The 24,931-nt window shown below is 38.2% G+C and overlaps 1 protein-coding gene and 1 pseudogene across 3 annotated transcripts in view; one reads left to right on the forward strand and one right to left on the reverse strand.

The window, feature by feature from the left end:
• Positions 1 to 24,931, reverse strand: part of ADAMTSL1 (ADAMTS like 1) — an 888,150-nt gene that overhangs the window by 234,670 nt on the left and 628,549 nt on the right. For all 3 annotated transcript variants that reach the window (XM_047830980.1, XM_047830979.1, XM_047830981.1), the window contains 2 exons: positions 16,705 to 16,831; positions 1,713 to 1,787 (listed from right to left, as the gene is read on the reverse strand). In XM_047830980.1, coding sequence (XP_047686936.1) covers positions 1,713 to 1,787; positions 16,705 to 16,831 — 202 coding nt within the window. The remainder of the gene's footprint in view (positions 1 to 1,712; positions 1,788 to 16,704; positions 16,832 to 24,931) is intronic.
• Positions 18,338 to 24,161, forward strand: LOC125150438 (non-histone chromosomal protein HMG-17-like; annotated as a pseudogene).

Below are 24,931 nucleotides of genomic sequence, written 5' to 3' on the forward strand. Positions count from 1 at the left end.
TTATGTCTGTTGGGGGAAAAAAAAAAGCAAATTCCATTTTTCTTTCCATCATTTATAAGTATCATCTGCAGCTCTACCTATTGAATTTTTGGGACAATTAAACCAAACAAAGATAATTCTTTAGCTTCTTAGTGATCACATAATTAGGAAAACTGGGAGGCTAATACATTTATAAAAATGAATTTCATCTTAAATGGATTGCTTTAGGTTCTTTCTTCCACATTGAGAAGTCAGTCCCAAACTTGGTGATGATCTCCGCCTGGATGTTTTATTCTGAGCAGGCCTGTCACTGCTCAGAAAAATACTATTTTTGAGTGGGGCTGTTACATGAGCAGTTACCTCTGTCCAATCCTCCAGGGGAAAAGCAAATCATTTGAATGGTGATAGTGTACACACATATATCATCCCTGACATGTGAATACTATATTTTGGGGGGGTTGTTCAGGGTTAGAAAAGAACTTGGATCCATATAAGGTGACTTATCAGTTTCTTTTGGCTTTGCCTGAACTGTACCTTACTTATTCCTTTCCTTCACATGACCCCTCAAATCCTGCCTCTCCCATGAAATGTATTTGTTTTTATTTTTAGAAAGACTATAGTAGACTATCTGAACTTTCACAGGCTCCAATTTATCTTCCTCTTGTTTGTCTTTCTGGAATGATTTCATTTATAATCCAATTGCCAAAAGATAATGCCTGCTACCTAAATTGGTTTCATAGGCATGTGTGTGGGAGGGGAGAAAGAAGAGAAGATGATAGATGGTTCTTAAGGAATCCAGGAATAGTCACAGTGGAGATCAGAAATGCTCAAGGGACCAGCTGAAGAAGCTGAGAAGTCTTTCAGTGTAGCTGAATTTTGTACAAAATACAATATAACTTTCATACCCTCTCGCTGGTTTATAGCCTATAATTTTCTGCTAGTAATTTATGGGTCTACATCTAAATAATACTAAATGTTAATAACAAAAAAGAAAAGATATGGCTGTGTACTACTGCCTTGCCATGACTGAAGATCAGTTCTTTCTAAATTCTGGTGGAACCATGTTACCACTTGATCTTTAGGGGTCTGATTACCCTTCAGTCCTGAATCCCAATAGCTATCTTTAATATATAAAGGCTTTGCATTTTCTTTAGTACATGGGATGTTTAGTTACACCACAATAGTTTTCTTTAAATGCCCCAGGGTTAAAGTTGTTTGATGCTTCTATATTCCCCTGAATTGAGAAAGTAATGGAACATGAGAATAGAAAGAAAGAAAGAAAGAAAGAAAGAAAGAAAGAAAGAAAGAAAGAAAAGGAAAGAAAGAAAGAAAGAAAAGGAAAGAAGTAAAGAAAGAACAGACGAACACAGGAGAGGGAGGGAAGGCTGGAAGGAGGAGGAAAAAAGCAAGGCAAGAAAAAGATGGAGACTGATCGGAGGGGAAGAAGAGAATGAGAAATAATATGCACAAAAACATAAACATGTGCTTAACTCATGAACAACCTACTGGGAGCATCTATTTTGTGTTTTTTAGGATGACTGTGGTTAGAGATAATTACCCTGAGGTTTTTGCTATCTCATCAGGCAGCCAAAAGATAAACAGAAGCACTCAGAATATCGTATTATGATTGAGTAGAAAGATTTGCACTTCTGTATTTTAATCTCTTCTGGGAACAAAAAATAATAATGACTAAAATTCCCAATACTCAAAGGAAAGCAACTGAATTTACTTACACAAGTGATCAGGTCCTTTTAAGACAAGGCGAATATGTCTACTTCCATAGGGAATAGCAACCACAGTATCATCCACTAGAGAGAAACAAAGCAGTATCTTTAAACCACATAATTTGATACAAAATTATTGATTGGCTCCTATATAAAGGCACTGACTTATGTACTCCTCTAAATGACAGTTTTTAAGTGCCTGAAATATGAACACTAATATTTGGGAATCAAAATTTCCATTTTCCTCAAAATAAAATACGCCAGTGAAGTTGGTCACTAGATAACTTACGGTTGATATGGCCACCATATGTGGATATGGATATATATATATATATATATATATATATATATATATATATATATATATATATTTGATAGATTGAGAAATGAATTTGTAAGTTTTCATTTCTGATTTTAAAACTGGTTTTACACTGCCAAATTTCTCCAGATTACAAAATGAAAATAAATTGTAATGTCCAAAGAAGGACTTTATTATATCAAAACCTGGATTTCTTTCTAGCAAAGCAATGATCTTGGATTAGTAGGACACATAAGAATGGGAGAAAACAAATTTGTTTGCATTTGTGAAATACCTCGAGGGCAGAAATCATGCCTTCTGGTTCTTTCATATCCTTCACCCTATCTACATCTATATATACCATATATAGTGTCTCAGAAATGGCTATGAACATTTCCCCCCACATACTCTCTCTGCTTGAAACAAAAAAGAATTTTTTTTTGGCTGAATCACAGATAATTTAGAAATGGGTTACTTTCACCCTACTTGCAAACTGAGCCTCAATTCATTGGAAGCAGTCCCCAAATCTACATTTTTGAAAAAAAAATTAGGTATATTACATGCACTGCAAACACACCACCGACATTCTTGTGACATTTGTGACAACAATACCTCACATTTTCATGCCACTGAAGAGTTTCACTTACACTTAAATTATACTATTTACCCCTTCACCCAAAACTTGTAACATAGGCAAAGGGGATGCTACCATCCCCAGTTTATGATGAAGAAATGAAGCCTCTGAGAAGTTTAATGAGTAGCCAATGGTCAAAAAATAGGAGAGCGCTCCAGAAAACAAGGGGGAAAGTATTTTTAAATTCACCAGCATATTCGCAAGCTCTGTGGGATTCTCTGTTTCACATATATATTTCTAATATTAAATATTATCATACTCTTTGGAAAAATTTAGTTTCAATAAGAGTAATCCTGGGGCGCCTGGGTGGCGCAGTCGGTTAAGCGTCTGACTTCAGCCAGGTCACGATCTCGCGGTCCGTGAGTTCGAGCCCCGCGTCAGGCTCTGGGCTGATGGCTCAGAGCCTGGAGCCTGTTTCCGATTCTGTGTCTCCCTCTCTCTCTGCCCCTCCCCCGTTCATGCTCTGTCTCTCTCTGTCCCAAAAATAAATAAAAACGTTGAAAAAAAAATTAAAAAAAAAGAGTAATCCTAAAAGGTACCCATTTTTCTGAAACTTAACATCATCCTGTCTTTAAGAGAATTTGATTTCAATAAACGAACCTCAAAAGTTCTCTAACTTCTCTGATCCTTAGTTTCCTCATTTGTAAAACAGGGAAAATGACACTTCCTGCATAATACTGTTGTGAAAAGATACAGAGATTGATATCGATATATAGCATGGAACACAGGAGGCATTTTATAAATATTACTTTCCTCCTTCTATTCCAAATATCCTTAAGGACAGAAACTGAGAGACTGTTTATTTTTACTATGTTTTTAAACCCTCCGAGGCCCCAGCACATAGCCAGTTGAATGAGAACGAAGAATCATATGCTCTCAATTCTTTTCCTAAGGAGGTTACATTTATCAAGTCCTCTACAATATTGAACATTCCACTCACACTACAGCCTTCTAGCTGTTTTTAATGTCATACATTGTTGAAGAAAAGGCTGAATTTCAGATAGCCAAGAGTTTGTGGCATATAAGAAGAAAAAAAAAACATGTAAGGGGAATACAGAAAAGGAACAAAAAATATTCAGTCTGGGCCCATAGAGCGTTAAATGCCTTGCATAAAGACATGGATTTTTAAGTTTACAAAAGAAACTCAAAGCAGTTAAAACAATGGGATTTCTGGAAATAGAAAGGCTTTGTTTATCCACAGGTCATATAAAGTGCAAGTAAAAGGGAAGCTTTCTGTTCGTCCCTGCAATGCTCAGTGGCAGTCTTCTGACCCACACACTACTCAGGCAGCCTCCCTCTTGTTCTGTTGAGAAGGGACTCACATTCCACATGCTGGGGCATTCACCCCAGCTTCTGGCTGATACGCTAACTTTTGCATGCTCCCCAAAGAAGAAGGGGAGAAACCCAGAGGGTTGTTGGGGGAAGAGGCTACGATGGAGACTGCGCTTGCCTAGTCAAAGCGAAACAGGGAGCAACTCAAGCTGGTACAAACTTGAAGAGTCAGCAGCACATGATACAAGAGGTATGAAGAGTCATAGTCTATTCCTGTATGGTTCTGTAAGAACTCATGGGCACCTAGAAGCTCATCAGGCAAGCAGCAAATTCATTATTTATTCCACAAATATTTTTTTAGTGTCTCCTGGTGTCAGGCCCCATGTCAGGCACCAGAGATTCAGTGACAAAAAAGGCAAGCAAAGCAGCAGCCGCACAAAATGGTCCAAGAAGAAGGGACCTAAGACAAAATCTGGAAAAACACTACACGCTATACCCCGTTCATGGAAATTCACAAAGCACGTTGATTTCTTAGAAGCCCTGAACCAGAGAACCTCATTTCATTCTATTTAATCCAGTGTATCCCCAAAGGGTTTACCCAGAGAAATTGTTTATATATATTATCTACTAACACTGGTTGATACATCTCAAAATATGATTTAAGAAATGGTGATCTTAATTTGACAAAAGACAGGAAAAAAATGAATTGCATATTCTGCATGTTGATAAAAAGCCACTCTTTGAGTTGTATATGTATTAGTAATGGTCTTGTTTAAGGATAAATTCTCAATTATTAGGGTTGGGGGAGCTCTTCTATTTGGCAGCTATTACAGTAGTGAGTACAGAATGGTGTTTAAGATATTTGAGAATGTGTGGGCAGTCTGGCTTCATCACCTGCCTCCTTAGTGTTTAATTCATTAGGTTTGGCTGGTGAGGCAGGTGCTCCATCCTCTCTCACTGTGATTCACATTCATCCGGGTGCCCTTTTCAAAAAAGGCACACTGCTCTATGATCAAGTGCATCTGTCCTAATCTATTCTGGCTTTTTGACAAAACCATAATGCTAATCTTTAGGACACATTTCTAGGTTATTAATCAGCAATTCTAGAAGACCTGCTTCAGAGATCAGATGACCTCTTTCTCAATTAAATTGATAAGCTTTCCCTGGAAATCATAAATGCTGTCATTTCACAAATATGGATTGCAAATGCTCTTTCTCAAGAAAATTGTTCTCAAAGATTGTACCTAAAATATTTTGTCAAAAATCATAGCTATATGTGTACTCCACATCTTTCTTTTTTTATTTTTTATTATTTTTTTAATATGACATTTATTGTCAAATTGGTTTTCATACAACACCCAGTGCTCATCCCAACAGGTGCTCTCCTCAATACCCATCACCCACCCTCCCCTCCCTCTCACCCCACATCAACCCTGTTTGTTCTCAGCTTTTAAGAGTCTTTTATGTTTTGTCTCCCTCCCTCTCTAACCTTTCTTTTTTTTCTTCCCCTCCCCCATGGTCTTCTGTTAAGTTTCTCAGGATCCACATAGGAATGAAAACATATGGTATCTGTCTTTCTCTGTATGACTTATTTCACTTAGCCTAACACTCTCCAGTTCCATCCACGTTGGTACAAAAGGCCATATTTCATTCTTTCTCATTGCCACGTAGTATTCCATTGTGTATATAAACCACAATTTCTTTATCCATTCATCATTTGATGGACATTTAGGCTTTTTCCATAATTTGGCTATTGTTGAAAGTGCTGCTACAAACATTGGGGTACAAGTGCCCCTATGTATCAGCCCTCCTGTATCCCTTGGGTAAATTCTTAGCAGTGCTATTGCTGGGTCATAGGGTAGATCTATTTTTAATTTTTTGAGGAACCTGCACACTGTTTTCCAGAGCAGCTGCACCAGTTTGCATTCCCACCAACAGTGCAAGAGGGTTCCAATTTCTCCACATCCTTGCCAGTATCTATAGTCTCCTGATTTGTTCATTTTAACCACTCTGACTGGAGTGAAGGTGGTATCTGAGTGTGGTTTTGATTTGTATTTCCCTGATGAGGAGCGATGTTGAGCATCTTTTCATGTGCCTGTTGGCCATCTGGATGTCTTCGTTAGAGAAGTGTCTATTCAGGTTTTCTGTCCATTTCTTCACTGGATTATTTGTTTTTCGGGTGTGGAGTTTGGTGAGTTCTTTATGGACTTTGGATACTAACTCTTTGTCCAATATGTCATTTGCAAATATCTTTTCCCATTCCGTTGGTTGCCTTTTAGTTTTGTTGATTGTTTCCTTTGCAGTGCAGAAGCTTTTTTCCTTCATGAGGTCCCCATTTTTGCTTTTAATTCCCTTGCCTTTGGGGATGTGTCAAGTAAGAAATTGCTGCGGCTGGTGTCAGAGAGGTTTTTTTTCCTGCTTTCTCCTCTAGGGTTTTGATGGTTTCCTGTCTCACATTCAGGTCCTTTAACCGTTTTGAGTTTATTTTTGTGAATGGTGTAAGAAAGTGGTCTAGTTTCATCCTTCTGCATATTGCTGTCCAGTTCTCCCAGCACCATTTGTTAAAGAGACTGTCTTTTTTCCATTGGATATTCTTTCCTGCTTTGTCAAAGATTAATTAGTTGGCCATACTTTTGTGGGTATAATTCTGGGGTTTCTATTCTATTCCATTGGTCTATGTATCTGTTTCTGTGCCAATACAATGCTGTCTTGATGATTACAGCTTTGTCCACATCTTTCTATAGAGTATTTTAGATTTGTTTTTCAATCTTATCACATGTGGATTTTCTGTGTGATTCATTGCTATATCAGAGAAAGGTGATAATGATCATTTTTGAAGAGGCAGGATTTCCTATTCTGATATCTGAGTTTGCCTTATTTTTAGACCTGTTGATATGTTTATGTTTTTAAGGAGTTTTCCCTCTAAGTCTCTGGGACTAGTAATTTTCTTTAACAAAAGAGTGATTGTTAATGCAGTTGGCTACATATAGAAATAGTATATATAGTAATAGCCTGCCAATCTTAAGGAGGTTTTAATAGTATATTTTTTATCTTCATGCCAATTTTATTACTCTTAAAACATACCCAATAAAATAAGCGAAGCTGAGCATTTGAGCCCTTGAAAATTTCCCCCAGAGGTTATCAGTAATTACACAATGGAGGACACACACCCAACACACAAAACAAGACACATCCTGCTGGACTGTTGGGAACTTCATCCTTACAGTTGCCTAGGTCAAAAACTTTGGAGCCATCCTTGACTTCATATTCGTATATAATCAGTTAGAAAGTCCTATTGCTGTAGGAGTCAAAATACCATATTTCATTGATTCTAAGAAGAACAGTCTTTCACATTTTAATGTATGTGAAATCAGAATGCATCCCATGATCAATGCTGCATTATATTCTCTCACCAAGGCAGTAGTCCTGCTTTAGTTACCTTTGCTTGTACAGTTGCTAGCACTAAAACAACCAGTATCAAACTTGCAAAATGGGTGTCAGAAGCTTGGAAGAAGATTCTAAGATAATAGTGGAACACATTTATTTAACCTTTTGGAACTAAACAGTTATGGAGGATGTAGGGAGATGAGGAATCAGAAGTATTTAATAACATTGCCAAAGTGCAGTCAAAACCCAGCTAGCCATACACAACTGCAAACTTGAATTAAGAGCCCATCATTAAATCTTCTGGTTCCTCGGTGCCTTGCTGGCTCAGTTGTTGAACATCTGACTTTGGCTCAGGCCATGGTCTCATGGTTCGTGAACTCGAGTCCCACATTGGGTGAACATGAGCCCTGCTTCAGGTGAAGCCCATCTCTCTCTCTCTCCCTGTCTCTCTCTGTCTCTGTCTCTCTCTCTCTCTCTCTCTCTCTCTCTCTGTCTCTCTCTCCTTGCTCACTTGCACCCTCTCTCTCTCTCAAAAAAAAAAAAAAAGACTTCTGGTTCCTGACAAGATCAAATAACAGCACTCAAACTCAATATTCTGCCTGGAAACAACCAACAAGCCAGAAATTTATATAAAACCATGGCTTTCATGACACTGGATATCAAGTAAATAAGGGCAGCAGTCCCTGAGAATCAGGAAACAAGGTAGGTGAGCCTTAACATTGCCCCAGCTTTGAAAGACTTTCCAGGCTGCCCCTCAGAAGGTGGAAACTCCAAGCCCGGAGGATTCCCTGAGTTTAGGAGACAAAGCCAAGAATCCAAAAAGATCAGTGGCTGGAGTTTGAATGACAGACTATCAGAGAGAAGAGAGCAACACAGAGACAATTCTGGAGATTTAAGAGTATTCTCCCATCATGCTGTACACCTCAAACTTGTACAGTGATACGTACCAATCATTTCTCAGTAAAACTGGGAAAAATATTTACATGACATACTAATAATATATGCTATCATATATTTAAAAATATTCTCTTTGGGTAACCAGCAGCATAACCATGCAAATCAGAACATGGGTATAAAGAAACTACCTGAGGCTAGGGAAATAACAGCACAAAAAAATTATAGAGATGAGTATCTGGCATGCAGATAGGGCTGGGAATAGTATCTTGTCCCACTAGTCAGGCTAGAAAACTTTATAATTCATGGGACACTGAACATTCAAAGGGTCTTACTTTAGTAGTAGGGGACAATTAGCACTAGTCAAACATGGTTTTAGTTTTGCCAACCAAATTTTAAGACCCCCAAAGATCAAACTGATTCCAAGTAACTTCATTGCTTCCAGAACAAAACTCAAAAACATATATAGGAATACAAAAATATCTAGTATCCAAGAAGATAAAATTTGCAATATTGGAATCAGGTCAGAAATTACCAGTATGCAAAGGAGCCAAAAAAATTACAGCCCATACTGAAGGGAAAAATCAATCCATCAAAACACAGGAGAGACATTAAAATATTTACTATAACTTTATTCCATATATTCAGGAACTTAAGTACACACACACACACACAAATCTCTAGGCCCAGAGAATTTCAATGGTGAATGATGCAAAGCATTTAAAGAATAAATAGCATCAATATTATGCAACCTTTTCCAAAAAACAGAGAAATCACTTCCCAACTCATTGTATGAGGTACCCAAAGATGGTGTATGAAAAGCACACTACAGAAAACTATCTCTCATGAGCATAGATGTAAAAAACCCTCAAACAAAACACTGGCAAACCATATCCAATAATCTATATAAAGAATAATACACTATGGCCAAGCAGAGTTTATCCTAGGAAAGCAAGACTGCTTCTTTGTTTGAAAATCAATTGATATTATCCATCACAACAAGTCTAAGGAAGAAAAACCACATGATCACATCATTTGAGACAGAAAAAGCATGACGAAATTCAACATCCATTCATCATAATAACTCTCAGCAAATTAGGAAGACATAAGAACTTCCTCAATGTGATAAAAGGTATCTTCAAAAAACCTACAGCTAACTTCATACTCAATGGCAAGAAACTGAATGCTTTCCCTCTTATAATTGGAAAAGAGATTAGGATATCCATTCTTGCTTCTTCTATTTAACATCATATTGAACATCCCTGCCAGGGCAATGAGGCCATAAACATAAGTAAGTGGCTTATGACATGATATGGAAGAAGTAAATCATCCTTATTTATAAAACAATGTGATTGTTTATGTAGAAATTCCAAAAACTCTCAGAGCTAGTAACTGGATTAGCAAGTTCGCAAAATACACAGACAACAGACAAGAATAAACTATCAATACACAATTGGAAATTGAAATAAAATACCACGCAATAGGGCAAAAAATTCAAAGAGGTACAAATTTAACTAAATACAGATATGTATGCTGAAAACCAATAAAAGCTGATGGAAGGAATGAAAAAAAAGACCTAAAGAAATGGGTAGCCATCAAATGCTCATAGGTTAAACTCCCCACATACCAATTTATAGAATTAGCAAAATTGTAAATCAAAATTTCAGCAGGATTTTTTTTATAGATATAGACAAACAGATTGAAAAATTTATACGGGAAGGCAAAGGAATTAGAACAGAATAGCCAAATGACTTTGAGAAGAAGGGCAGAGTTTGAGGAATCAAACTACTTGATTTTAAGACTTACTTTAAAGCTATAGTGGCCAAGACAATGTGGTACTGGTGAAGAATTGACACATAGAGCAGAATAGAGAGTCCAAGAAGAGACCCATGCACAAATGGCCAGTGGACTTTTGACAAAGTTTTAAAGGGAATTCAAGACAGAATAGGTCATCTTTTCAACAAATGGGGCTGATAGAGTTGGACTTTCTAATACCAAAAAAAATAACCTAGATATATCTTATAATACCAAGATATACTTTACAAAAAAAATTAACAGAAAATAGGTCATTGATACAGGGCTAAAATATAAAGCTGTAACACTTTTAGAAGAAAATATAGGAGAAAATTTGTGACCTGGGATTAGGAAAGGAGTTCTTTAATACAATGTTAAAGGCACAGTACTGGAAAGAAAAAACTGATAACTGGTCTTTATCAAAATTAAAAGTTTTTGCTCTATGAAAGCTAATATTAAGCAAGTTTTAGAGTAACTATTGAGAGAAAATATTTTCAAATCACATATCTGACAAAGGACTTGTAACCAGAATGCATAAAGAATTCTCAAAACTCATTAGTAGGAAACCAAGCTACCCATTTAAAAACTGGGCAAAGGACTTTAACCAACATCACATCAAAGAAGAAATAAGCACCTGTGTAGTGGGCAGCATAATTTTGCCCCCTCACTCCACCAGAGATGCCCATGTTTTAATCCCCAGAACCTATGAATATGTTATGTTAAGTGGAAAGGGGGAATTAAGATTGCTGATGAAATTAAGACTGGTAATCAGCTGACTATAAAATAAAGAGATCATCTTGGACTATCTGGGTGGGTCCAATGTAATCACAAGTGTTCTTTAAATTGGACGAGAGAGATGGAAGAAGACATTGGAGGTAGAAGGAGATGTGAAGATTTTACACTGCAAGCTCTAATGATGCCAGGCAACTTAGATAACCTAACAAGCTAGAAAGGCAAGATCAAAGAAAATGAATGAACTCTTAGAGTTTCCAGAAGGAACAGAGCTCTGCTTAACATCCTGATCTCAGCTTAGCAAGACCCATTTCAGACTTCTGAACCTCCAGAACCATAAAATAATAAGTGTGTTGCTTTAAGACACTAAGTTTGTGGTAGTTTGATACAGTAGCAACTGGAAACTAATAGAAAATGAAAAGATATTCAACATCATTAGTCACCAGGAAAATGCAAATGAAAACAATGATGATATACTACTTACTATGCACCAATTAGAACTGCTGAGATAAAAAAATACTGGCAATATTAAGTGATGGCAAGAATGTGAAGCAACTGAAACTCCTACACATTGTTAGTAGAAATGCAAGATAGTAAGCTACTCTGGAAAACTGGCAGTTTCTTAAAATGGTAAATATATACCTACCATATGATCTAGCCATTATACTCCCAGGAATTTACCCAAGAGAAATGCAAGCACATGTCCATATGAAAATGTGTATATGACTATTCACAGCAGCTTTATATATAAGACCTCCCAAGTGAAAACAACCCAACCTCTCTGTCAACAGGTGAATGGAGAAACAAACTACGGTATGTCCATACACTGGAATTACTATACACTAGTGATGCATGCTACAATATTAATGAATCTCAAAATAATTATGGTGAATGAAAGAAGCCATCTGGAAAATAGCATATATTGTATAATTCCATTTATATAAAACACAACTAAATCTATAGTGACAAAAAGAAGATCTGTGGTTGCCAGGGGACAGAGGCAGGAGAGCAGAAGGGATGAATTACAAGGGGCACAAGAAAGTTTGGGGGATGATGGATATGTTTATGAGCTTGATCATGGAGATGGCTTCACAGATATATGCACAAAGTCAAACACTTTAAATATCTAGTTTATTGTATGTCATTTATGCCTCAATACAGCTGGTTAAAAAAATAATCCAGTACCAATGGATTTTATTTCTTTCATGGATTCATTTAAAAATGCTGTATTACAAGTACCCCCATGACATGTGGAAATAGAGTCCAAAATGATTAAAAAGAAATTGAAATTTGAGAAAAAGTTTTATTTTAGCTTTATTTACCAACTTATGAATTTATTTCAGGTTTTCTGTATGTATGAGTAATACATAGTTTTTAAAAAATCCATATCTAGAGGCACCTGGGTGGCTCAGTCAGTTGAGCGTCTGACTCTTGATTTTGGCTTGGGTCATGATTGCAGGGTTGTGAGATTGAGCCTCGAGTCAGGCTCTGTGCTGAGTGTAGAGCCTGCTTAAGAATCTCTCTCTTTGTGTCTCTTTCCCTCACTCTCACTTCTCTCTAAAATAATTTTTTAAAATGTTAAAAAATGTTTAAATCTCAAGTAGATTGTTTAAGAGCTATCAAATAAGAACCCTAAGTTGTCAGGAGGCATTGTGTCACAGTCTCTTAATTTTCTTTCTTGTGGTGCATAAAATACTGGCACATCTTTTAATCAGTGATGTCTTAGATTCAAAGAAATGCAGTATATTCAGAGTTGAATCACTTAACACCTCTATCACTCCTACCATGGTTTAAGTTGTCATCATTCCAGGACTGGCTTACTGTGACAGCCTCTTGACCACTTTTCTTACTTCCATAGTTGGACCAACTGTAGTCTATTCCCAACACAGTAGATAGAATAATGCTTTTAAAAATAAATCAAGTCATTCCTCTACTCAAAATCCTCTTGTTAATTCTCATCTCATTCTGACTAAAAGCCACAATCCTTACAAAATCCTACAATATCTGCACCATTCTTCAGCCTGTCTCACAACCCTGCTGCTTTCATGATTTCCTCTAGTCATCTTTAAACTTACTTTACTTTAGGGGCACCTGGGTGGCTCGGTTGAGTGTCCGAATTTGGCTCAGGTCATGATCTCACGGTTTGTGAGTTCGAGCCCTGCGTCGGGCCCTGTGCTGACAGCTCAGAGCCTGGAGCCTGCTTCTGACTCTGTGTCTCCCTCCCTCTCTGCCCCTCCCCCACTCATGCTCTGTCTCTCTCACTCTCAAAAATGAAAAAATGTTAAAAAAAATTTAAACTTACTTTACTTTAGTCAAATTAGCTTCTTTGCACTTCCAGAAATATGCCAAGGATATGTCTACCTCAGGGCCTTAGTACTTGCTTTTCTCTATGACTGGAAATCTTTTTCCCTTGACTTTTGCATGGTGACCTCAGATCCTGGTTCAGATGCCACCTTATCAGTGAGTCCTTTTCTTACTAACCTGTTGAGTATTGCAACTCCCTGTAACACACTTGGCTGGCAGCCCATCCCTATCTCTTGTTCTTCCCTGCTTTACTTTTTTCCAAGACTCCTACCACCATATGACACACACACATTTTATTTAGTTATTTGTTTTGTCTGTTTTTTTGTTTTTTGTTTTTTCTTTTTCTTTCTGTCCCTCAGGAGCCTTAGGCTATCCAGGTGATTTCAAAACACACCAATTCATATGAGAGGTTTGCAAAGCTGGAGATATTAAATTGATAGCAAATAGGCTGGCTTTAGTTCTAAGTATATATTGCATACACTTGGAAAATATGTAATAGGGTACAAGCCAATACAATTTGCAAGAAAATGAGCCTTTAATTTCAAGAATCAAAAGTTAATGTTAGTTAAACTTATTCTTTTTTTGTTGGGCTGGGAAGTTGAAGTGACCGGGAAAAATGGAAAGACCGAATGCTATCAGTGGACAGCCTTTGCCTTTAAAAAAGGGGAAAATGTGCCTTGATCTCTCTTTCTTGTCTGTATTTGTATTAGGCAATTATAATGTCTTTTGATACAAAGATGGTTTCTTTTTTATGTGCCAGCAAATGGCAGCCATTGGATAAGTTTCTCCTACTTCTCTTTTTCCTTCTGGCACTTCCCGCCATGGTCTTTCTCCACTCTTCTGTTTTCTCTTTGTTCCCCCAAGGCTTGATAACATTAAAAAAATCTTGGATATAAGTTCAGAAGAAAATGAGTTCAATGTGGGGAATCTGAGTGCTAGGAGTTCGAAGAGAGCATGTGGCTGGCTTACAGTGCCTTTTGGCAGAGTGCAGGGGACAGATCTGGAACAGCTCCTCCAGGCCTTCACGGGTGGGGAACTGCTCACCTGGCCAGCACACTGGGCCCCGCAGAGCAGCCTAATCTTCCCTGCCTGTGGGTCACTCACAGTCTGTAAATATAGGGTGGAAGATTCTTCTGGGGTGGAGAAAACGTAAATGAGGCAGTTTGTTCAGCATCTGCTATACATTGTGGCGAGGTACATGCATATGTTGGGCTTTATTCAGATAAATCATTTTGTCATGAGGCATCGTCAGTGCTAAGGTAAATGAATCAATTGTGTTTTGTCATTATGGATAATCATCAGGTTGTGTATTATATAATTTACCTATTCTTGGTCCTGAATTGAGTGCTTTTCATTGAAATACCTGTTGGCAGACCTGGGGATGACTTATGGCCCTTAGTTCGCTTCAATTTGTTCTTTCAGAGCTTCTCCACATTGTTCCAGTGATTCAGGCCCCAGAGGTCCCTGATGACACCCTAACAGGAGGGTAAGAGGACTATCTATCCAGGCAGAGTGTTTAGGCAGATAACATGAATGGGAATGCAAGGAAGATTCCCTACCTTTACCCCTGGCCCTGCTACAGAGCAATTACTGCACAAGACAGCACAATCTCCTTTTTTTGTGCCTAGCAGAAATTCCCAGATTCCTAGATAACAAGCATTGATTCAATTATGTGACATAAATAATTAGGAAGACTTTAACTCTTCTAGGGTTTGTTTTCCATATAAGTGACTTTTAAAATGTAGCTTTCCCCCTCCCTCAAATATCCCACCATGACTTCAGAGATTTACAAAAGAATTATGCTTCTATCCTCTGGTTTTCATCTTCCAAATTCTTTAATTTTTCATCTTATAGAAAGAAGCTACCAACATACGAAAGAAAAAAATCTCACCTGAATGTACTATATCAATGTCTAACTTACCTCATCCTTCATTTTCTCTGCCAGAGTCTCTCTCCCCCACAGATTCACATTTTTCACTGCCTGCAGGGGTGTTAGAATGTAGAGTTCCCTGAGCTGGTACCTCCAATGTTTCTGGTGTTTAAAAGTCCCTAGTCTTTCTGGCTACTACCTTTTCTTCCCTAGAGCCTATTCCTTTGAGCAAACTGCCTTTTTCTGACTTTGGGAATAATTCTCTAGCACACACTGCCTTTTTTCTTGACCTACATGTCCATTTAAAGCCACAGACCCCACCAAATGTCAACTGTTTTTTCCAAGCTAGTCAACAAGTAGAGAGAACAAAACCACATTCAGTAAAGATATTCCTTCTCAGTTCCCAAGCCAGGGGAGACACATGCAAAGATACTCAAAGATCTATTAAAGGATTCTGGATAATGGCAAAATCTGGAGACAGTATACCAAGCAAGGTCAGATTATTCTAAAAATATATGTCTTAGAGTACAAGAGATGCCTTATTTCTTTTTTTTTAATGTTTATTTATTTATTTTGAGGGAGGGAGGGAGGGAGAGAGAGAGAGTGAGAGAGAGAGAGAAAGAGAGAGAGAGAGAGAGAGAGAGAGAGAGAGAGAGAGTGAGAGAGAAAGAATCTCAATTAGGCTCCATGCTGTCAGCACAGAGCCTGATGCAGGGCTTAATCTCACAAACTGTGAGATCATGACCTGAGCCAAAATCAAGACTTGGATGCTTTACCGACTGAGCCACCCAGGTACCCCAAGAGCTGCCTTATTTCTATCTGTATCTGATGCAGTACCTAGAGCAGTGACCATCACAGAGGACATTGTATTGTAAAATGATCTGGATTGCTGTGTGACTGTGTTGTTATTTTAGGTATCATGAGAACATATACCATCTCCTCTAGCAAGACCCAGCTGGGCAGACATCTGAGGTACCTTGTCTTGATCCATCTAATTGCTTTCAAATGTCCCACCATGGAAGCAGTCAGCAGGGTTGTGGGACAGTTTAGAGGAATGAATAAGGCTTAGGTTCTGGAATTGGACTCTGGGCTCGAATCTTGGCTCTACTACTTTAGAGTTGTGCTACTCTGAGCAAGTCACATAATCTATCTAAGCTTCAGCTATCTTATTCATAATATAAGAATAAGCAACCCCTTGCTAAATGGCTGTTATAGGGGTAAAATGAGATGATCATGCAAAGCTCTCAGCACATATTGTAATAACCATACATTTACTGTGATTGTATAGAGAGGCTAAGACACAAGAGTCAATAAATGGCTTCACATAATCGCTGCCCAATATTAATTCTGAAAGAACCTGTGATCAGCACCAATAAAAGGTCATTTTGTAAAGGAAGGCAGCGTGATTTCACAGTGGTAGGAAGTGAATTTGTTTAGGTCTGCACACTCTCCCTGCCGTATTCCACCAGGCACACCAGACTACATATCAGGCTGAGGCTTGGATGCAGCCCATCCTCATTGTGGGCAGCAAATTGCATGTCTACGTTTATAAATAGAGTGTGTCCTGATTCATGTGTAGTTCACTCCTGTGGCGCCACCAAGGAAAAGTTTCCTCCTTGGGGTTGCAATGGGTTACCGGACTTGGTCTACCTACACTAATACACAAAGCAGGAACATGAAGCTTTGTACATTTTCAGGTTCATATTCATTTTGGTGGTGGCGTTATTCCCTAGATGCTGAGGTGAGCCAGCATGAAATCAGGGGAGATGAATTAGCCAACAAACCCAAAGATTGCCCCATGTTTGTCATGTCTTACATTTGGTTGCAGAGAGCTGGGATTTGTACTGCCCTCGGACCAGTCGGCAGGTGGACCCATCCCCGTTGCAGACTCCACAGTTATCTTCCTTCATGGTGCTTCCGAGCTGGTGATCACAGCCAACAATCTAACAGGAAAGAGAGATGTATAATTCAAGCAGGTGCTCACTGTAGGGATCCATTGTGAGGCCCATTATCAACCACTAAATGACCCTCCCTTCATTTCTGAGGAAGCATAAAACATGCTTCCCATAAAGGGGAGTGAATTCAGCTGGAATTTCAATCAAGCTAGGGAAGAAAACAGGTAACGATGTTTTTACAGTTTAAATATATAAACAGAAAGAAGGGTGGAGAGAGAGAAACAGAGAGACAGAGGGAGAGAGATAGAAAAGAGGCAGGGGAGAAGGTGAGGGAGAAAGGAAATCTTCAACTATTGATATTATAGAGTCTTCATTAAAAAATCATTCCCACTGTCAATAATTATGATTCACGAAAACTACAAAAATACAATCACGAAGTAACTGTAGCAGGAAAAGTTCCAAGAATTATTTTCATGTTCCATATGTTCCTTAGGCTGTAAGCTGTGTAAGGGAAGGGGTTTTATATATGGGGTCCATTGGAGTACATTGATGTATTCCAAGCAACTAGAAGAATACTGGCAAAATATAAGCCCTTAATAGATATTTGCTGAATGATAATGAAAATACTTCCCTTTCTATAGCACAACTAAGAGACAATCACAGAATCATCTGACAGAGGCAAGATCATTGTATGTATGTGTGGTAGGAGAGGAGGGTTGATGTGGAAGGCAGCAGATAGAACCAATACTGAGGCCCTTTTTGCTTGGCCATGTCCTGTACCAGACACAAGTATCTTGTTAATTCTGAGAACAATTAGGCAAGGTATCTCTCCATTTTATAGCTGAAGCCATGAATCTTGCCAAGGTTACTTTGCTAATAAGTAGCTGAGTTCTAAACACATCTAACAAAACATTTATGCTTAGTCCAAATCAGGCTTAACAAAATCACAAGCACTTAATCAAGTATATGGACAAACTCATTTGTACTTTTATTCTTTCTTTCCTCTCCAGTGTTCAAGTTAAAAAATTCAAATCCAAACTGTATCAGGTTGTATCTCTATAGTTCTAGTTAGAGCTAATATCAAAAGACTTATTTCACTTCCAAATGATTTCAACTATTGTCTTTGACAAAAGTCAAATGAAAACTGTATTGACATTGGAAGGGGCTTCTCTCCAGAAAGTCTCCACAATCCATTTCATCCTTCAAAAATCTGATTGTTAATATGACCTTTCTTTGAGGCTTGATTTTCCTTTTGTACCTTTAATTAATAATTGCAAACACACGTTTAGGCAAAGGTTTGAGAAATACAATTATTTAGCAATGCATTACACATGTGCTGCATTTTAAAATGCCGTAATGTGTATTTTTATACACATCATACATATACAGGAAACTTTTAAAATAGATGACAAGGCAGTAACTCCTTCAACAATTGTACATTGTTTGAAATACAAAGTTGTCAGGAAAACACACTGCCCAGCCTTATGTGGGGAGCAAAGGTGGTTTGGCTCTGTCCTAGGGGTTCACTGTGGTCACGCTGCAATTCACCTCAATATGTTCACAGGTTGCAGTGAGGCCACGTCAGAATTCACCCAAGCTTCATCCCTGCAGAGCCAGCACATGCTGGCCTACGACTTCATTGGTATGTTTCTATGGAGCTGCAGTAAAATTATTTTCAAAAACTTTCTGTAGACGAATCCACATAGGAGCTGAGTTGTATTCTGAGCGCAGTGTGAAATGGGAGTCCAGAAGTAACTTATTTACAAAAAACAAAAAAAAAATCATTTAATCATTTAGCCAACAATGACCAAGACCTGCTATGGGCCAGGCACTGTGATAGGAGCAAAATCCAATGGTGATTTAAGCACATAAGGGCCTACCCCCATGGGACTTAGAGTCTAGTAGTGGAGGAACATATTACTCAAAGCATCACACACAAAAAATGTAAAATGATAATCGTGATTCAAACTATAAAACGCAGATATGTGATGCCCTGAGAACATAAGATATGGAGAATTTGATCTGGTTAGGGAGGTCAGAGATCTTCCTGAAGAAGAGTCTTCTGAGCTGGGATATGAATGAGATGCCAGAGTTAACTAGACGAAAGGGGAGCGCTGCTGTGAGATTTACTGCACGTCAGTCATGTGCAGTAACTAGCTAGTTAGAAAGTAATTCAAAACCAAAGTTGGCAAAAACAAAAACAAAAACAAAAACAAAAATGTCAGAAGACTAAACCATCTGATTGCCTTAATAGGGCTGAATCCTTTGGAAAAACATGGCAGTCTTAATTTAGGCAGTATTCAAAGAACCATTGATTCATCTGTTCCTTAGGGTTGGAAAGAGATGACCCTAATCTTATAAGATACTCAGCACTATGGAAGGGTGATAGGCAGTGGGCGTGGGAATTTACACTCTCAGGTGTCTCAAAAATAACTGGGTTTACTCTTTAAACTAAATAAATTTCAGGTTCCTCAACATATTTAACTTTCTCTGGAAAAATTTTAGCAGTCTCTCATGTATCTAAAGAGCCAAATAGGAGATTACCATGAAAATCTCTCTCTAATCCTAAAGATGTCTTATGGCTCCAAAGCCATTTTAAGAAAAGAACAACCCAGCTTCACAGATCCAAAGTAACAGTCTAATAGGAGCATCTAAATAGAAGGTGACATACGTTAAGGCTAACTTAACCAGATGTTAAGTGGATTTATGGGCATCAAAATATGAACCAAGTGAGTTCGAACTCGTCTTTGTTTAACTTCAGAATTGAAAAGACAAACATCTCCCTGACACACTTTTCCCTACTTTGTATCAATTCCTGTTTAAGGTGCCAAAATATTCTAACTCAATTATTTTTAAAACGTGGAATATTTTAGCATCAGATAAAATGTTCTTATTTTGGTCCAAGTGGAAAACTGTTTGCAGTTATATCAAAAAAAATCATTATTGACATATCTCAGTCTGCCTCAATCTATTGATCTGGAATAACTGTTAGATTAATTAAAAATTAGTTAAACTTGGGGCGCCTGGGTGGCTCAGTCGGTTGAGCGTCCGACTTCGGCTCAGGTCATGATCTCACGGTCCGTGGGTTCAAGCCCCGTGTCGGGCTCTGTGCTGACAGCTCAGAGCCTGGAGCCTGTTTCAGATTCTGTGTCTCCCTCTCTCTCTGCCCCTCCCCTGTTCATGCTCTGTCTCTCTCTGTCTCAAAAATAAATAAACGTTAAAAAAAAATTAGTTAAACTATTACCCTGAGGGATATCATTAATAACAGAGAAAAAAAGAAATATACAGAAATGAGCTTATTTGGCAGTTATAATGACAGATCTCTCTGTGCCTTTGCACATACTATTATTTCTGCCTAGAGTGCTCTTCTTAAATTCTTAATTTGGAAGAATCCTATTCATTCTTCAAATCTCAAATTAAGTGTCTCCTCCTCAAAAAAGACTTTTTTAGGTTCCAGAGCTAATGGCTTTATTCCTCTATGCATCCTCTATGCGGCCATTTGTTCATACCTCCATGTGGCAGAGATTATTTGTTGCCACCCAACATCCATCTTCCCTATTTTTCTCAGTAACAGAACTTCAATTTTATTTGGGGGTAGCAATATAGCCAGTTAAAAGAATATATTTTTCATTGGCTGTGTGACCAACTTGTAAATAGTGAAATAAAAGTGAAAGTGTTGTGTGGGACTTCTGGGAAGTCTACTTGAAAGAAGCTGATTAGGGCACCTGGGTGGTTCAATCAGTTAAGTGTCCTCCGTAGGCTCAGGTCATGATCTCACGATTCGTGAGATCAAGCCCCGCATTGGGCTCTGTGCTGACAGCCCAGAACCTGGAGCCTGCTTCGGATTCTGTGTCTCCCTCTCTTTCTCTCTCTGCCCCTCTCCAGCTTGTGCTCTCTCTCTCTCTCTCTCTCAAAAATGAATAAGCATTAAACAATTTTTAAAAAAGCAGCTGACTTAGATAGCCCCTCCTGCCCTCTAACACTCTCCTTCCTTCCTGTTGTCTCCAGTTGCTATCTTGAAAAATGAGACAATACTAAGAATGGGAGCCTTGCAGTAAGGATGGCAGAACAGAAAGAAAGAGCTTGGTTCTTGAACTCCCCTTGGACTGATGACGAGTTGACTTCTTTTTTTTGTGAGAGAGTAAATCCTTCATGTGCTTAAGCCATTATTACTTTGGGGTTTCTTTTATATACACCCAATTCAAGTAGTTGTATAACTTATATTGAGCTTAATCTATTAATGTCTGTTTCCATACCAGATCATGGGCTATTTGAGAGGCTGTGTTTCATTAATTAATCTTTGTGCTTCTGCTGTATGGCACAGCGTTTGACATTTGACATGCACAGTGAATGCTGGTGAATCAATGAAACACATAGCAAACATAATGGTTTGTTAATGAAGGCATTGTAGATTACAGATAGGCAGCTTTAGACTGCAGTTGTTGATAGCACATACGTAGACAAAAATGCACATGTATGTGTGTATGTGTGCTTGTTTGTATCTGTGTACACAGAAGAACAGACACATCATAAATGACAACTACAGGTCAAACTTAAGCTTCTGTCCTGATGCATGCACAAGAATTATAGTAAAGGGCTAGTATTTTTAAGAGACTATTTCCCAAGTGCACCTATGCTCATTATTAGTGAAGTGTCATAGAAGGCAATGTTCAGGTCACTGAGTTCCCAGGCCCACCCCATTCTGGACAAAACATTAAAGTGAGATAGTGACCACTCATAACTTTGGCAACTACGCAGAATATTTTTATAAAGGGTGGAACACTAACCGAATATTTTGGCCTAATGTATTTTTTTTTTACTTTATTTATTTTTGAGAGAGAGACAGAGTACAAGCAGAGGAGGAACAGAGAGAGAGGGAGGCACAGAATCCGAAGCAGCCTCCAGGCTCCTAGCTGTCAGCACAGAGCCTGACGTGGGGCTTGAACTCACAAACCGTGAGATCATGACCTGTGCCGAAGTTGGTCACCCAACCGACTGAGCCACCCAGGCGCCCCTGGCCTAATGTATTTTATTCGTATTCTGCTACTAGGTATCAACTTGATACAGCAGTCTATTCTCTGCATCTGAAATGACTGCACAATGTTACGCTCTCTCTCTCTTCCTCTTTTTTTTTTTTTTTTTTTGGTAACAAAATTTTATCTCAGGTGACATAAAAAAGTGAAAAGCTCCAAAATATTTTTGTAGTTTAAACACCATTAGCCAGTCATCAACTTTTGCTTTTCTGTCCTGATTGTACCCTTTTCACACTCACGTACGTATGTACAAGCACAGACGTGCAGTCCTCCATCCTACGTTTAAGTAGAACATACACACTTACCACTGCTGATTCTTCTTCCTTCTCCTTCAGGGTTTACTGGGGGGGGGGGGGGAAGAAAACCCTCCTTAAACAAAAACTAGGGTGATACTATCCAATCCGAATTGGCTTACAGACTTGAAGCACATCATGCCAATTTTAGGCATCAGGGCTATAGAGTGTGCTGATAGGGGTCTCTCCCTTTATTTTACAGAGCTAATAGTGAGTGAACAGACAGACGACAAGACTGGAATTCTCTAGACACTGAAATATGTATAATAAAATGTCTTCACTAGGAGCCACAGGAAAAAGAAAGATTATCATCTGAATAATTTGGAGAATGTAAATAAACACAATCTATAAGCCGATACCATGCCCCAAACTGACGTGCTTAGATGGGTTCACTGCTGGCCCCAATTCAAATGGTTTCCCATAAGGACCTCAACTTCTAGCATCAAATACTGAGCCAGTGATGTCAAGCTTTTCTTGATCCAACACCATGAGGTAAGAAACTTTTAAATCCCTTTATTTTCAGCACAAGGAAAGACAAATATGGAAAACTTAACTGTGCAAATCTGATCACAGCTGCTTTTATTTATAATTATTTAATTCAGATAGAACTTTATGGGGAAGAGTGAGCTCTTACATACTTATAACTCATTTACTGTTTACACTAATAGGAAAGATATTGTAATCTCCAACTTCACCTTCAAAATATTTAGATATTGATTGATTTGTTTATGCTTTACCTTTTTACAAAAATATCTACAGCAAATATACGTACATATATAAACACACATATATATACATATATGTCTACATATATGTATAGATATATGTATATAATTCAAGACAATAAAATAAATACAAGCACACATGGGAATATGGGGCAAGCAGAAAAATAAGTAAGAAAGATGAATTAAAGCCAGAAATGAGAGAACTACACAGAATGCATACTGAGGTTATACACATTGGCTAGATGTGGGTTACATGTCTGAAAATGAGCTTCCTAGAAGAGAGGAAAACATGAGCAATTGCAAGAGTTACAACATTACTGGATCTTCTAGAAAATGTAAAGGATAATGTGTTCCTTGTAGTAGACACTTAATAAATATTTATGGAATGAATGAATGACAAACTGGCTGAGGAGAACCATAACTACTCAAAGTACTGAAATCCTAGATATACATTTACTGTGGTTTTCTGAAAGACAGTGCCATGTAATAATGTCCCAATAACAACTGAACAAATAAATATAAGACCTTTCAAAGAACTGGCTCTTTAATTACCTTTGATGAACTCTAGTGGTCAGGGAACATTTGGTAAAAGCAAATTTTCAGAAGCCAAAACAAATCATCTAGGTACACAGCATTTTAATGGATAGACTTCATCTAAGAATAGACTTCATACCACTTAGGGCTGGGCTGGCAAAAATATGGTACACGTGCATCTATTTTTCCTGCCAGGACCCATGACAGACATTGCTAATCAACTGTAGCACTCTTTGCCACTGAGATTTTATGTGGCCCCAAATCTTCAGTGACATTGTGCTCTAGAAGGTCAAATCCAACAGAGTATGGCTATCATTGGAGGAGACTACACCAATTTACTATTCCAGAGCCAGAAAAATGAACCAGCTGACTATCATTTGGATGATTCAACACAAATCTCTCTCTTAAAAATAACCTTGTTGAACAGTGTGAAGAAGAAGAGGAGAGACCCCTGGACCCACCAAAGTCCGTGTGCTGCTGCATCTCTGTGTCCAATGCCTGTGCCCTGCTGCCATTGCCACCATAGTCAAGGGATAGGCTGATGGGGATGCTAATGGAGATAATGCCAAGGTAAAGGATGAGTCCCAGAGAAAATCTAAGGTGATCTACTAAACCTACTCCTCCAAAGCCAGAGCCCAAGACCAAAAAGGTCCTTGCAAAGAAGGGGTAGAAGGTACCAAAAGGGAAAAGGGGGAAAGCTGATGTTGGCAAGGATGGGAATAACCCTGCAGAGAACGGAGATGCCAAAACAGAAGAGGCGCAGAAAGTTAAAGGTGCCAGAGATGTCAAGTGAAGTGTGTGCATTTTTGATAAATGTATACTTTGGTGATCATACAATTTGAAATACTATTTTTAATCAAGTATTATAAAAATGCAGAATTTTTTTTTAAAGCTATGTTATTAGCACACAGAACACTCGTTGTTTGGGGGGAAGGGCATACGTCACTAATAGAATATCCTGGAAGCTAGATTGATATGAGGGGAAAAAAACTGTCTCTTCTAGTTTTGAGAAAATTCCTCTTGGTTCCCAGGAGAAGAGATTCCTTGATGTTGACACACATTAGCCATCTTGGCACAGATATTTTGTGGTGTGGAAAAACTAAAATTCATTTTTTTGTCCTTATCTCCCTCTCTGCCTTCGACTTGACTCCCTTAAACCCAAAGACCTCCTGAAATCTGAGCCTAAGAAATGGTTCCCAGTCCCTTAAAAGAGTTCTTTTTTTAGCTTGTGGATCTTCAGATTGATAATTCTGCCATTTTCATTTCCCGAAAGTAAGGGTCAGCTTGTGAAAAGTTGTTAAGCAATATGCTAAGCGTGAAATGTTAACCTTCACTCTAAACTTTCCCTGTTCAGAGCATCAAATGAAGACTTCATTGGGTTTTACAGTGGCATTCTGATTTTGGTAGCCCATTGAAAAATGGAGTTTGAAAGTTGTTGTATACTGTTAATGACCATCTGCCCATTTCCTGCCTGCAATACCATGATTGTTTACGGAAAGTATCTTTAATAAAGCTGGATACTGTTTGGCTTAGAAAAAAAATTAACACTTTCTTAAGATTTGA

The sequence above is a fragment of the Prionailurus viverrinus genome, chromosome D4 (assembly GCF_022837055.1).
Source record: "Prionailurus viverrinus isolate Anna chromosome D4, UM_Priviv_1.0, whole genome shotgun sequence".
Classification (NCBI taxonomy): Eukaryota; Metazoa; Chordata; class Mammalia; order Carnivora; family Felidae; genus Prionailurus; species Prionailurus viverrinus.